Source organism: Hypanus sabinus, chromosome 13 (assembly GCF_030144855.1).
Source record: "Hypanus sabinus isolate sHypSab1 chromosome 13, sHypSab1.hap1, whole genome shotgun sequence".
Lineage (NCBI taxonomy): Eukaryota > Metazoa > Chordata > Chondrichthyes > Myliobatiformes > Dasyatidae > Hypanus > Hypanus sabinus.
This window is the reverse complement of record NC_082718.1, coordinates 9,069,300-9,083,339: the sequence shown is the minus strand read 5'-3', so window position 1 is coordinate 9,083,339 and position 14,040 is coordinate 9,069,300. Positions and strand designations below refer to the sequence as shown.

The window sequence follows — 14,040 nt, the reverse complement described above, 5'->3', positions numbered from 1 at the left end:
AAGCTATGTGTGGTGAACTACGTGTGCCTGTCTGGACACGCCCCCTGCTGACTGCTCCTGTGGCTCCTCCCACAGACCCCTGTATAAAGGCGATCTGAAGCCTATGCTCTCTCTCAGTCTCCATGACGTAGTATGATGGTCACTCACTCCTGGTTCCTTCTTCCAGTCAATAAAAGCCGATACCTCGCCTTACGTCTCAGAGTGAGTTATTGATGGTGCATCACTATGTTGGTGCTGGAATGTGTGGTGACACTTGCTGGCTGTCCCCAGCACATTCTGGACTGCGTCGGTCATTGACACAAATGACACATTTCACTATATGCTCCGATGTTGCAATGCACGTGTGACAAATAAAGCAATCTTTTATCTTTTCCTGTCCACAATCTGCCTCACACACTGGTCACAGTTTTAAACTCTCCTGCTCTGTGACAAAGACTATGAACGTTCACCTCAAGGTTCTATATAGCAATATATAGATAAATGGGACTAGCTTACTGGCAAATTAAACTAGCTTGGATGGGGATTTTTGGTCAGCATGAACTAGTTGGGCTGAAGGGCCTGTTTCTGTTCTGTATGATTCTATATAACTCAACTTCCTACATCCCAGGAAAACAAGTCCTATGCAGCATCGACTTGGATCCACTATTTTCCTCTGTAATCTTACCACAGGCTACTTATCATCATCATTGTCATCATCATGGTCTTTCTGTGACCATGATTGAGCTTGGCAAATTTTTCTCCAGAAATGGTTTGCCATTTTGCTCTTCTGGGCAGTGTCTTTACAAGGCTGTTGACCCCAGCCATTATCAATACTCTTCAGAGATTGTCTGCCTGACATTAGTAGTCGCATAACCAGCACTTGTGATGTGCACCAGCTGCTCATACGACCATCCGCCACCTGCTCCCATGGTTTCACTTGGCCCTGATTGGGTGCGCTAAGCAGGTGCACCTAGCTCAAGGGTGACTTGCAGGCTAGCTGAGGGAGAGAGCACCTTTAGTAGGGACGTATCTCCACCCCATCTATTTATAGTTTAACATTTGTAAGAAGACGATGCCTTGCAAGGGAGGGTGACTGATGGCAGGATGAAAGCCACCAGGGAGAATGTCTTCCCTCAAATTACATCTGTCTGCCTGGATCATTGCAGGAAGTCATGGACTAGCTGATAGGGAATGAGATTTTACATTTTCAGGATCGGAATGCTTCTGATCAGGCTTGGAGGATATTATTGAGGGGTTTTTTTTGAGCTATTACGTTCCTGCACTCACGTTGCTGGGTAGAGAATCCCCATGACTTTGACCCACTGATGAAGAAGGATGACATGTGACCTGGACAGGAGCCTGAAGGGGATGACACTGCCCTGATCTGTGTCCTTCTGCACAATGCTTCATACATCTTTATGCTTAATACTCTGGGAAATAAAGCTATCCTACATTACATGTCTCATTGCCCTTAGAAGAAGCAAAGGCCAGATCTAAAGTGGTACTTCCTCTGAAACAGGCAGCTTTAACCTCACATCTGAAGTTCAGCTTGTGATAGCGGAGTTGCAGGAAGTTGTAATGTTGCAGTGAAATGGCATCAGATGTGCTACATATGTTGGGGCAGAAGGCCTGACTCCCTTTGGATTTGTCTTCCAAGTCAAAATAAATGTATTAATCTAAGTACATTTAGGTAACCATTTACTACCTTGAGATTCATTTTCTTGCAGGTATTTACAGGAAAATAAAGAAATGCAATAGAATTTATTAACACCTATACATTACCAAAGATTGACAAACAACCAATGTGCAAAGAAAAATAAATAATACTGAGAAAGTGTGTTGAAAGTGAGTGTGTAGGTTGTGGAATCAGTTCAGACTTGAAGTGAGTGAAGTGATCCACCCCAGTTCAGGAACCTGATGGTTGAGGGTTATGCTTATTTTATCTTGTTTTAATCATTTTCATAAAACAAGATAATTGTAGTAATTGTCTTGGCTTAAAATCAGAGATGAAAAATGTGTTTACCATAAGATATAGGAAGAGAATTAGGCCATTCATTCCATTGAGACTCCTCTGCTATTCAGTCATGGAAGATTTAGTTTCCTTAATCCCAATCTCCTGCGTGCAGAGCCAACAACCTGTCTCTTAATGCGAACAAAAGAGATATTTGTTGACTTCAGGAGGGCGCAGAGCGACCACTCCCCGCTGAACATCAACGGCTCCTCAGTAGAGATCATTAAGAGCACCAAATTTCTTGGTGTTCACCTGACGGAGAATCTCACCTCATCCCTCAACACCAGCTCCATAGCAAAGAAAGCCCAGCAGCAAGATCATCGGGGTCTCGTTGCCCGCCATCACGGACATTTACACTATACGCTGCATCCGCAAAGGAAAGGGCATTATGAAGGACCCTCTGCACCCCTCATACAAACTCTTCTCCCTCCTGCTGTCTGGGAAAAGGCTCCAAAGCATTCGGGCTCTCACAACCAGACTGTGTAACAGTTTCTTCCCCCAAGCTATCAGACTCCTCAATACCCAGAGCCTGGACTGACACCTTGCCCTATTGTCCTGTTTATTATTTACTGTAATGCCTGCACTGTTTTTGTGCACTTTATGTAGTCCTGTCTAGGTCTGTAGTCTAGTGTAGTTTTCTCTGTGTTTTTTTTACGTAGTTCAGTCTAGTTTTTGTACTGTGTCATGTAACACCAAGGTGCTGAAAAATGTCTCATTTTTACAATGTACTGTACCAGTAGTTATGGTCAAAATGACAATAAAAGTGATTTGACTTGACTTGAGAACCCTGAACCCCTTACCAATCAAGAACCTATCAATCTCATCCTAAAATACATCCAACGACCTGGCCTTCATTGACGTCTATGGTAATGAATTCCACAGATTCAACAGCCTCTGGCTGAGGAAATTCCTCCTCATGTCTGTTCCAAAGGGATGTCCCTCGATTCTGAGGCTGTGCCTCTATGTTTGCCCCCTGCGTAAAGCAGTGCGAGGTACGAAATAAAGCAAACAAATTTCAACCGATTGTAATGATAGCGTCTGCCAGCTCCTGCTGTCCAATTATTCATTCGACACACTCACTCTGAGCAGAAATAGGTGAGCAATATTCATATCAATCCCTTGCACCTGGAGTCAAGTGGCGTATATTTATTTAAATTGATCACATCCTGTCAGAAAACCTCGTGGACATGGCCATCAACTTTGGCTTTATTATTTATTAGCAGAATTTAGGTGCTCACAATACAGAGAATTACATATGCAGGCAGGCATTAACATCACTGATGAAAAAGCTCAAAACTATCACTTTCAATATTGGACCCTCCTGCACTGCCAGCACACTAACAACCTGAGATTCTGACAAGATTTGTCAAGGATAACTTGCCCTCTCCAATGAAAGAATTAACTCCTGTCTTCATTATCACATCTCCGATCCAATCAATTTCTAATCTGTTTTCCCTTCCCACCTCCACGCTGGCAGTCAACACTGTGACATTTAATTTAACACCAATGTGGTCCAAAGTCAAATCCCTAATTTAGCGGTTGATGGCTTATCTTCCAAATTATTTGCACATTAATGAAGAAAGGACGTTTCCATCAGAGGGAGGAATCTGTAATTTGCACAAGGCGTACGGCCAGCCCTTCCGATCCAATTCAACCTTTTTCTTGCTCTCTCTGAGGTGCTGACTGACAGCTGCCCCAGAAGAGCTTCCATGCTTGCCTCACCTGATAATGTGCCAGTGTGTTCAGCCGCTTCCAGTCATTCTCGATCTTCGTGGTGACATCCTCGTCCTGCAGGATCACTCGGGTCATCCTTCCCTGTCGCCATTCTGTCAGAAGGGGAGGGTCCCATCAGTGGGTAGGGGTATGGGAGTGTGGAGGGCATAGAGATGAGTGGAAAGTTAATAATGAGATAAAATTATTATTGCGGTGTGGCCGGGTATGGAAGCACCAATGCTCTTGAACAGAGAAGTCTCCAAAAAGTAGTGGATACAGCCCAGTCCATCACAGGTAAAAGCCCTCCCCACCATTGAGCACATCTACAAGGAGCACTGTTGCAGGAAACCAGCATCCATTATCAGGAGCCCCCACCATCGAGGCCATGCTCTCCTCACTGCTGCCAACAGGACAGAGATACAGATGCCTTAGGTCCACACCACCAGATTCAGGAATAGTTATTACCCCTCAACTATCAAGATCCTGAACTAGAGGAGATAACTTCATTCACCTCAGTGCTGAACTGGTTCCACAAACTATGGACTTACTTTCAAGCACTCTTCAGCTTGTGTTCTGAATAATTTATTCTTCTTTATTATTATAATTTTGTCTTTGCGCTTTTGTATTTGCACAATTCATTGTTTTTTGCACATCTGTTGTTTGTCCATCTCTGTGTGCAGTTTTCCATTGATTCTATTGTGTTTCTTTGCATTTACTGTGAATGTCTTCAAGTAAATGAACCTCAGGGTTGCCTATGGTGACAAGTATGAACATTCAACAGGAGGGAGAGGCTCAGTAAAAGAGCAAATCCCATTCTACCCTGAAGTGCAGATCAATGGGACTTGATTATCAAAAGTAAACAAGCACTTTGTGCACTTCAGGAGGAAGAAACATCTACACAAATGGAAGGAAGAAATCTCTTACAGCTTGGACAATGTCTCTCACTGGTTTCATTGACTCGCAATTGACAGTTGACCTACTTGGTCTGTAGAGGTCATTTGTTATGCCCAGCTCATTTCCTCAAGTATGCAGGTTAGACAGAGCCAAGCGGCTACTACCGTCTTTTAAGATGAGCACTTGATTTTCTTTCTACCCTGTTCAATTTTCTGCAGAGTGAACAACAACTCAAGTTATGTCACTTCTCATGCTGCCCTAGTTCTTCTCTCAAATGCTCAGTCTTGCTGAGTTAACCCGGACGATGATTACACGCATACAACACTGCTGTGTGTTCAAATTCTTTCATAGCCCTTGGCTCCACAGCCCCATCCAGCCCCACATCGCTCGGAAGTTTTCTAAGTTCCTTTCACTTTGGCCTCTTGATCAAATAAGATTTTAATTGCTCCACCACTGATAATGTAACCTTGGCTATTTTGCCCAGAGCTCTAAATTTCTCACACTTAAGTTTCTTTGCCTTATGATTCTCTATTCTTCTAAGTTCCTCCTTAAAATGTAACCTAATGGTCTGAACATTGATTTATTTAACTTCAGGTAATTTTTCTCCCTCTCCTTATTCACTTCTTCCATTTCCCACTCTGGCCTCTTACCTTTTCTCTTTTATCACCTCCCCCGGTACCACTCCTCCTTTCCTTTCTCCCATGGTCCACTCTCCTTTCCTATCAGATTCCTTCTCTTCCAGCTCTTTACTTTCCCCAGATATCACCTCCCAGCTTCTTACTTCATCTCCCCTTCACCCCCCCCCCAAAGAATTCAGTAAATGTGATGGGATGTTACGTTGAAGTTGTATAAGACATTGGTGAGGCCTAATTTGGAGTACTGTGTCCAGTTTTGGTCACCTACCTAAAACAAAGTTGTAAATAAGGTTGCAAGAGTACAGAGAAAATATAAAAGGACGTTCCCAGGTTTGGAGGAGCTGAGTTATAAGGAAAGATTGAGGGGAGATTTGATAGAGGTATACAAAATTATGAGGGGGTAAACGCAAGCAGACTTTTTCCACTGAGGTTGGGTGAGACTACAACTAGATGTTATGGGTTAAGGATGAAAGTTGAAAGGCTTAAGGGGAATATGAGGGGAAACTTCTTCACTCAAAGGGTCAGGTCCATGTGTAAAGAGCTGCCAGTGCAACTGGTGCATGTAAGCGCAATTTCAGCATTTAAGGTAAGTGTGGATATGTACATGGAAGGAAGGGGTACGGAGGGCTATGGTTCTGGTGCAAATTGCCGGGCAAAGGCAGTTTTAAATGGATCGGTGTGAACTAGATGGGCTGAAGGGCCTGTTTCTGTGTTGTACTTTTCTCTGGCTCTATCACCCATCTACCTTCCCCCTCACTTGGCTTCACCTATCACCTGCCAACTTGTCCTCCTTCTCCTCCCTCCACCTAATTCTTCTGGCTTCTTCCCACTTCCTTTCTAGTCCTGATGAAGAGTCTTGGCACAAAATGTCAACTGTTTATCCCTTTCCAAAGATGTCAACTGTTTAAATATCAGCTGTTTATTCCTCTCCACAGACGCTGCCTAAGCCACTGAGTTCCTCCAGTCTTCTGTGCATGTTACTCCATCCTATGCCAAGTTTTTGTCTTCTTTCCTAACGTCTCTTTAAATAGCCAGCATCAGCTATTGTTTGGTTGTATTCCTTTGAGGCACTGGTATTTTTTTACCATGTTAAAGGCACTATTTAAATGCACACAGTATAGGACATGCATATGAACATGGACACACTAAGTTTCTGGGATTATTGAACTACTAGAGGTCAGGACCGCAGGCAGATATGAGGGTGGGACAAGGGCACTGTGACCAACTGGGATTGATAATTTTCTACAGACCAGAAACTGAAGGTGGGATCCTGCTGGGCTTCCCTGCTCAACTCCACACTGGGGAATACACTTATCAGCTGAGGTCATTGGTCAACTGCTGAGAATAGATTCTCTTAATCAGAACTCTAATTGGACATGTTCTCTTCTTCCCTTTGCCATCAGCCTGAAGGCAAAAAAGATCAACCATGCTCATGGACAGCTTCTACCCCACTGTTACCAGACCCTTGAATGGACATCTTGTACACTGAGATGGTCTCCTAACCATACAATCTACCTTGTTATGATTTTGCATTTTATTGCACCTTCTTTATTTTAGCTGTTATTTTCAATTCCCGATAAGGTGTGATAACAGGCCCACCTGGCCCCAGAGCTCACGCTGCCCAATTACAACCATATGATCAACTAACCTACTGATTTGTAGTATCTGGAGTGTGGGAGGAAACCGAAACACCCGAGGCAAACCCACACGGTCACAGGGAGAATGAACAAACACGTTAAATGGACTCCTTAACTGTACTTCTTACAGGATCGCAGGCACAATAAAGTGTTATGGTAACCACAACACTACCATGACCCATATTCTAGCTCAAAACACAACAGTATGTAACAATACGAACAGTATGTAAGACAAGCTTTTCACTGTATCTTGGTACCTGTGACAATAGTAAACCAATAATAATAAAAAAAAACAGGTGTCACAAGTCAAACAAAGTTTGTGAACACAAGAACATGGAATATTTTTCTGTTTTTCGTTCCCACAAGAAGGTGCAGTGATTTTAATTGGCTGGGTTGCTACTGCTGCCTGCTTTATCCTTTCCTGCTACACCGATTCCCAAATTCCCGATCACATTTGCATGATGTGTGAGGTGTAGTGGGGAGCGACCTCACCCAAATTGTGAGTCCCACTCCAGAGACACCTTCACAGAAACTCCGGAGCAGCTCTGAGGGTGATCCAGACCTTTCTATTTGAGGTAATTGGATCTTGCAGGAAGCACCTATGTTTTTGTTATTAATGCCAACCTGTTTATTTTAAAATGTGGTGTAATCTGTGGCTTGGAAAGGCCAAATACCTATGAAATCTTCTCTGGCAGGAGTTCAAGCCGATAATCCCAACATGGAAATCCAGAGATACAGCGTGAGCCAGGTCAGAAAACTGTGCCAAATTTAATGGCTGAGTCTACACTACCTTGGCACACTGCTCTGGTCAAACTCTTTGGGGAGATTAACAAATGACTGAGGGGTTGTGATTGTGATTGGATTTTCCATGTGACTGTGAATGGCAATACCAACATTTATTGCCTATCCCTAATTCCCCTTAAGTAAGGCTGCAGTTAAGATTTAACCACACTGGTGGGTCCGGAATCACCTCCAGAGCAAGCTGGGTGAGTTTGGTGAAGGACATTAATGAACCAGATGGGTTTCAATAGTGGCACAGCTGTTTCCCGGTTATGATTACTGAACATTTTCTTCGTAATTCCTGATTTATTTAATTACTTGAATGTAAATTCCCCAGCTGTCATGGTGGGATTCATGGGGGAGGAGCAGCAGAAAGTCTGATATCTATGCCAGTATTTTGTCAGCTCCTTGTAAATACATTTGAAGAGCGCCCTTCATAATTCCAGCCGTCCCAAAATCTCGTACAGTTGACAAAGTGCGTTTATACTGGTGGAGACAGTTCCTGAGCAACAAAATGTCGCAGAAAGAGCGGGAAATATCTCAGACTACGAGAAATCTTTCCCTGTGTCTAGAAGACAGAAACTTTTCCTTTGCTAAGAAGATGACATACACCATTAAGGACCCTCACCATCCAGGACAGATCCTCTACTCATTACTACCATAAGGGAGGAGGTACAGGAGCCTGAGGACGCACACACAACATCAGAATCAGGATTAATATCACTGACGTACATCGTGAAATTTGTAATTTTGTGGCAGCAGTACAGTGCAAGACATATAAAAACAAAAAAATTACAATAAGAAATAAATATTAAAAATACTAAATTAAGTAAGTAGTGCCCAAAAAGAGCAAAAGTACTGAGGTCATGTTCATGGGATAGTTCCTTGTCCGTTCAGAAATCAATGGGGGGGAAGAAGCTGTTCCTTAAACGTTCAGTGTGTCTCTTCAAACCCCTCTGTACCAGACTGTGATGCATCGGGTTAAAATGCTCCACACAAAGTTTTAGGAACAGCATCAGATTTCTGAACTGTTCATGAACCCAAGAAAACACTACCTCAGTATTTTGCTCTCTTTTCTTTCACTACTTATTTTTATATATTTCTGATCGCAACCTGTAGTAATTTTGTATGCACTGTGCTGCACTGCTGCCACAAAACATTTCAGGACACGTCAGTGATAATAAATCGGGTTCTGATTCTGAAAAGCACTCACAGCCTGGGTTTCATATTTCATCTGAAACACAGTATTTCTGACACAGCAGCACTCCCTCAGTACACGCCCTGCCCAGCTGGTGAATGTCTGACTTATGCACACCCCATACATGCAAACAAGCGTCTGGTAGATTGGCAGGATGGTTCTGCCAGCTGCAGACATCTTCCGCCATGTGGAAAATCAGTTTTTGGCCACAGTTCTGAATTGCCAAGTCACAAGCAGAACACAGGAAACTGAGAAGGACCTGCACTGCACTGGAAACACCCGCCTGGATTTCCAGAGTTCAAAGTTCAATGTAATTTCATTATCAAACTACATATATGTCACCATATACAACCCTGAGATACATTTCCTTGCAGGCATACACAGTGAATCCAAGAAATACAACAGAATCAATGAAAGACCGCAGCCAACAGGACAAACAATCAATCGGGGGGACCTGATAGAGGTATTTAAAATTATGAGGGGGATAGGTAGAGTTGACGTGGATAGGCTTTTTCCATTGAGAGTGGGGAGATTCAAACAAGAGGACATGAGTTGGGTGTTAAGGGGCAAAAGTTTAAGGGTAACACGAGGGGGAATTTCTTTACTCAGAGAGTGGTAGCTGTGTGGAATGAGCTTCCAGTAGAAGTGGTAGATGCAGGTTCGGTGTTGTCATTTAAAGTAAAATTGGATAGGTATATGGACAGGAAAGGAATGGAGGGTTATGGGCTGAGTGCAGGTCAGTGGGACTGGGTGAGAGTAAGCGTTCAGCAAGGACTAGAAGGGCCGAGATGGCCTGTTTCCGTGCTGTCGTTGTTATATAGTTAATGGGCATAAGACAACAAACTGTGCAAATACAAAAGAAAAAATAACAATAAATAAATAAGCAGTAAATATCAAGAATATGAGATAAAGAGTCATTGAAAGTGAGATCATAGGTATCAGGCTCTTGAGCTGAGCTGAAATTCCTCGTTCTATATTTCTCTCAACTTACACTGATATGATGTTTATATTTGTTGATTTAGTCATGCAAATTATGTATAATTGAAGTTGATATTAATTATATTTGTCATGTTTGTAATGTACTGCGCTACAGTAGCAAAAAGCTGATTTTCATGGCATTTATGCCCTGGGTAAGTCTACCCATGAGGAGAATAGTATTTGAACTCGAGCAAGAGTTGGTAACCCAGCTACGCAGTCCTCACCAATCATTCAATATGATTGTGGCTGATTTACCCCAGGCTCAACTCTTTTTCTGCACCAGATCCCCATGGTGCTCAATTCCCTGATCTTTCAAAAAATTATCAAGCTTCTCTCTAAATGCCCCCAGTTGTCTAAATCTCCATATGCCCTCCCCCCACTCTCTCCCTCATGATTCCAGGGATTCACCAGACTCAAAGCTGCCACAAACAACGTTGCCTGCAGCCAACTAGTAGCACAGTGGCTGGTGTTAAAAGTTCACTTTTTCTCAGTGACAATCCTCACCTAAGTCCATATCAGCGGCTTTTGGTCGATGAGAGCAGGGTAAATTCTTGAAGATGGCATCTAAGATCTTTTCCTTGACCTGGGTGATGGTGTCACAGTTGAGAGTCTTGGTGCAAATCTCAGGACTATTCTCATTGACTGGATTCACACAATTCAAAACCTAAAGAGACATAAAACAAATGATATTAGAAGAGGAATTGCAAATGGTAAGACACGGACTGGACAGTTTATTATTTCATCTCTGGGTATTGGTTCATTATAAGGCCAAAAGATTCACCCTATTGAATCTGTTCCACCATTTGATTATAGGTGGTTTATTAACCCTCTCAAATCCATTCTCTTGCCTTCTGCCCATAAACTTTGAAACTTCTACTAATCCAGTACCTATCAACTTCACTTTAAATATACCTAAAGACTTGGCCTTCACAACTGTCTATAGCAATAAATTCCACAGATACTTCACGTACTGGCTAAAGAAAAGCCTTTTCATCTCTGTTCTAAAGGACATCCTTCTATTCTAAGGCTGTGCCCTCTGGTCCTAGACTCTCTCACTACTGGAAACATCCACTCCACATCCACCCTGTTGAGGCCTTTTCAATATTCGATAGGTTTCAATGAGATCCCTCCATTATTCTTCTAAACTCCAGCCAGTACAAGGCCAGGGCCATCAAAGGCTTCCCATATGTTAACCCTTTTGTTCCCAGGATCATTATCACATGTACTGAAATACAGTGAAAAGCTTTATTGACTACATGGAATGCAGAGAGATTATTTCACACCTGAAGGCAGTGATTCGGAAAAGAGAATGCAGAATAAGATGTTACAGAGAAAGTGCAGTGAAGATAGACATTATTAACAGGACCAGAGTTATGATGCATTAAAGATAATAGGTCTTTAAAAATTATCTGTGTCTGTCACATATAAACTGAAACACTGAAACACAGCAAAATGCATCATTTACATCAACAACCAACACAGCCTGAGATATGCTGGGGGCAGCCTGCAAATGTTTCCGGCACCAACATAGCTTGCCCAGAACTCACGACCCCTAACCCATACGCCTTTGGAATATGGAAGGAAACTGGAGCACCTGGAAGAATTCCACATGGTAATGGGGAGAAGGAACAAATTCCTTACAGATAGTGGTGTGAATTGAACCCAGAAACAATCACTGGGTCTACAAAGTGTTACGCTAACCGCTTGGCCACCAGGTCGCTCTATTCCACTGGCTTTTAAGGTGACAATGTGCCAACTTTGAGAGCCACTGCACTCTTTCTGGAGAGTGTTGTTCCTTTAAGTGCCTTGTGACATATCGGTCATCAATCTTGCCGCTTCTTTAGCATTTCTGTCTGTGTTTTATGAGGTTGAGTTGTTAGCTCCATGCTCAACTCAGCACAGATAGAAAGCATGCAAGGAGCCGGCCTGATACGAACCCGGGACCGCTTGCCTTGAAGTCCAGTGCGGATGCCGCTGCACCAACAGTCGGCTCCACATCAAACTTAAGTGACTATATTTAGAACTTTGTCAAACACCAGGAAATCTGCAGATGCTGGAAATTCAAACTGTTAGAACTCTGTCATCTATTTTCAGGTCAGTATGGCCTTTGACCTGGAAGGTTATGGTTCAAGTCCCTGCTAGCCTTGTCCTTCTGGGTGATGGAGAAAGAGGACCTTAACATGTTGCTGAGAAAGCTTTGGTGAGTTTCTGCAGTCCACCTGGTGGATGATACACCCTGAGGTCACGGATCTTCAGAAGACATTAGGTGGGCGCTGAACTTCCTAAACTTGTGTTAAAAATTTACTTCATGCAGCAGACAATTCATCCACTTTATTTACAGGTGCTGGCTGCGGAAACAAGCTCACAGCTGGAGATGGATGAGAGGCAACAGGCAGATGGTCACAGAGACATCTTGCAAGGCAAACAGGAGGGTTGAGACAGACTGAGGCAGATGGGAGGAGAGTGGGGTGGACAATGGGACGAAAGAGCTGCAAGTTTACGCCAGAATTAAATGGGATAGATCAATAAAGGTCCCAGCTGCTTATAGGTAAGATAGCAATAGGATCAAAAGAGTACAGAGAAAATTTACAAGGATGTTGCCAGGACTTCAGGACCTGAGTGATAGGGGAATTTTGAATATGTTTTAACTTTATTCCTGAGCACATAGGAGAATGAAGGGAGATCTGATAGAGGTATATAAAATTACAAAGGGTATAGATAAGTTTAAAGCCAGCAAGTTTTTTCCACTGAGTTTTGGTGGGACTACAACTAGAGTTCATGGGTTAAGGGTGAAAGGTGAAATGTTTGAGGCCAACATGAGGGGGCACTTCTTCACTCAAGAGTGTGGTGAGAGTGTGGCAAAGTAATAGCTTGTCATGGACTAAATGGGTCGATGGGCCTTTTCCTGTGTTGTAGTATTCTATGACTCTGAAGTGTGTAAAGAGAAAATCCAAGGAAATGCGTAGTGAGAAAAAAAATTATGGGAAAGTGGAACTGTGAGTTACTAGGAGAGAAAATGTCAAAGGACACACACACACACACACACTAGTTAAATCTGTCATATACAAGATCCACACTCATTACTGTTGTGCTTTTGCAAAACATATTAACCCTCTGTTGTGATGGTCCAAAGCAAATTGATTGTGCTACCAGGAAGGCTATTAAATAAAAGCCATTTCATTATCAACGGCATATTTCCTCCTTTCTTTCCTTACTTATTTATCAAAGTACATCAAGATATAGGCCCTTTGGCCCTTCCAGCCATGCCACCCAGCAACCCCCGATCGCGGGACAATTTACAATGACTAATTAACTGTACGTCTTTGGACTGTGGGAGAAAACCGGAGCACTCGGAGGAAATCCACACTTTCCACAGGGAAATGTCTATACTCCTTACGGATGACATCAGGATTGAACTCAGAACTCTAATACCCCGGGCTGTAATAGTGTCGCGCTAACCACGAGGCTACAGCGGTTCCTCGGCAGATTTCTACTCTGCGCCTCCCCTCTCTCCTCCTCTCCCCAGCAGCACAACTAATGAGCTGGCAAGAGCTGCCAGACATGGTCGGGGTAACAACCAAGCTGCCAGATCTTATTTCACTTACCAGATCAGGCTTCCAGTTTTCAGTCAAGTGCCTCTCAGTGTCTGGACATGTGTTCGTGCCCATGCCAGCGTGAAGTGGCGATGCCTGCCAGAGCAACCAGTCACATCTGATGTGCTTCATGAACAGCAGGTCAGCCTTGCCCACTGCAAGAGCACTTGTTCCTTGCCAGGCTGCAATAAGCTAAGTCGTAAGCCAGGTCTCACCAACAGTGATGCTGCACCTTAACCAAAGAAGCAGACTAGAGCACAGCCTTCACAGTGTAAAGGATGTTGTGTGAGCAGGGAACGCAGCAGAAAGAAAAACGCGACCAGGGAGGGAACGGTGCACAGGTAATCCAAACAAACTCTGAACAAGAGCTTCAGTCAATCCAGAGTAACACACACACAGTGCTGGAGGAACTCAGCAGATCAGGCAGCATCAATGGCGAGGAATAAAAGGTCGGCATTTTGAGACGAGACCTTTCATCAGGACTCATGGAAACAATGACTCTTGATTCCTTTCCATAGATACTGCTTGACCTGCTGAATTCCTCCAGCATTTAAAATGTGACCCTACAGTCTTTTGTCTTTATCTGTCATGGCATAGATGGGGCCAGTCAGGTTGTCTTGCA

General features: G+C 43.3%; 1 protein-coding gene across 6 annotated transcripts in view; it reads right to left on the bottom strand.

Annotated features, from left to right (window-relative positions):
• The window catches only part of plxna4 (plexin A4), a 721,825-nt gene that overhangs the window by 37,548 nt on the left and 670,237 nt on the right, over window positions 1-14,040 (bottom strand). For all 6 annotated transcript variants that reach the window (XM_059987082.1, XM_059987079.1, XM_059987077.1 and 3 more), the window contains 2 exons: window positions 10,330-10,489; window positions 3,713-3,816 (listed from right to left, as the gene is read on the bottom strand). In XM_059987082.1, the coding sequence (XP_059843065.1) occupies window positions 3,713-3,816; window positions 10,330-10,489 (264 nt within the window). The remainder of the gene's footprint in view (window positions 1-3,712; window positions 3,817-10,329; window positions 10,490-14,040) is intronic.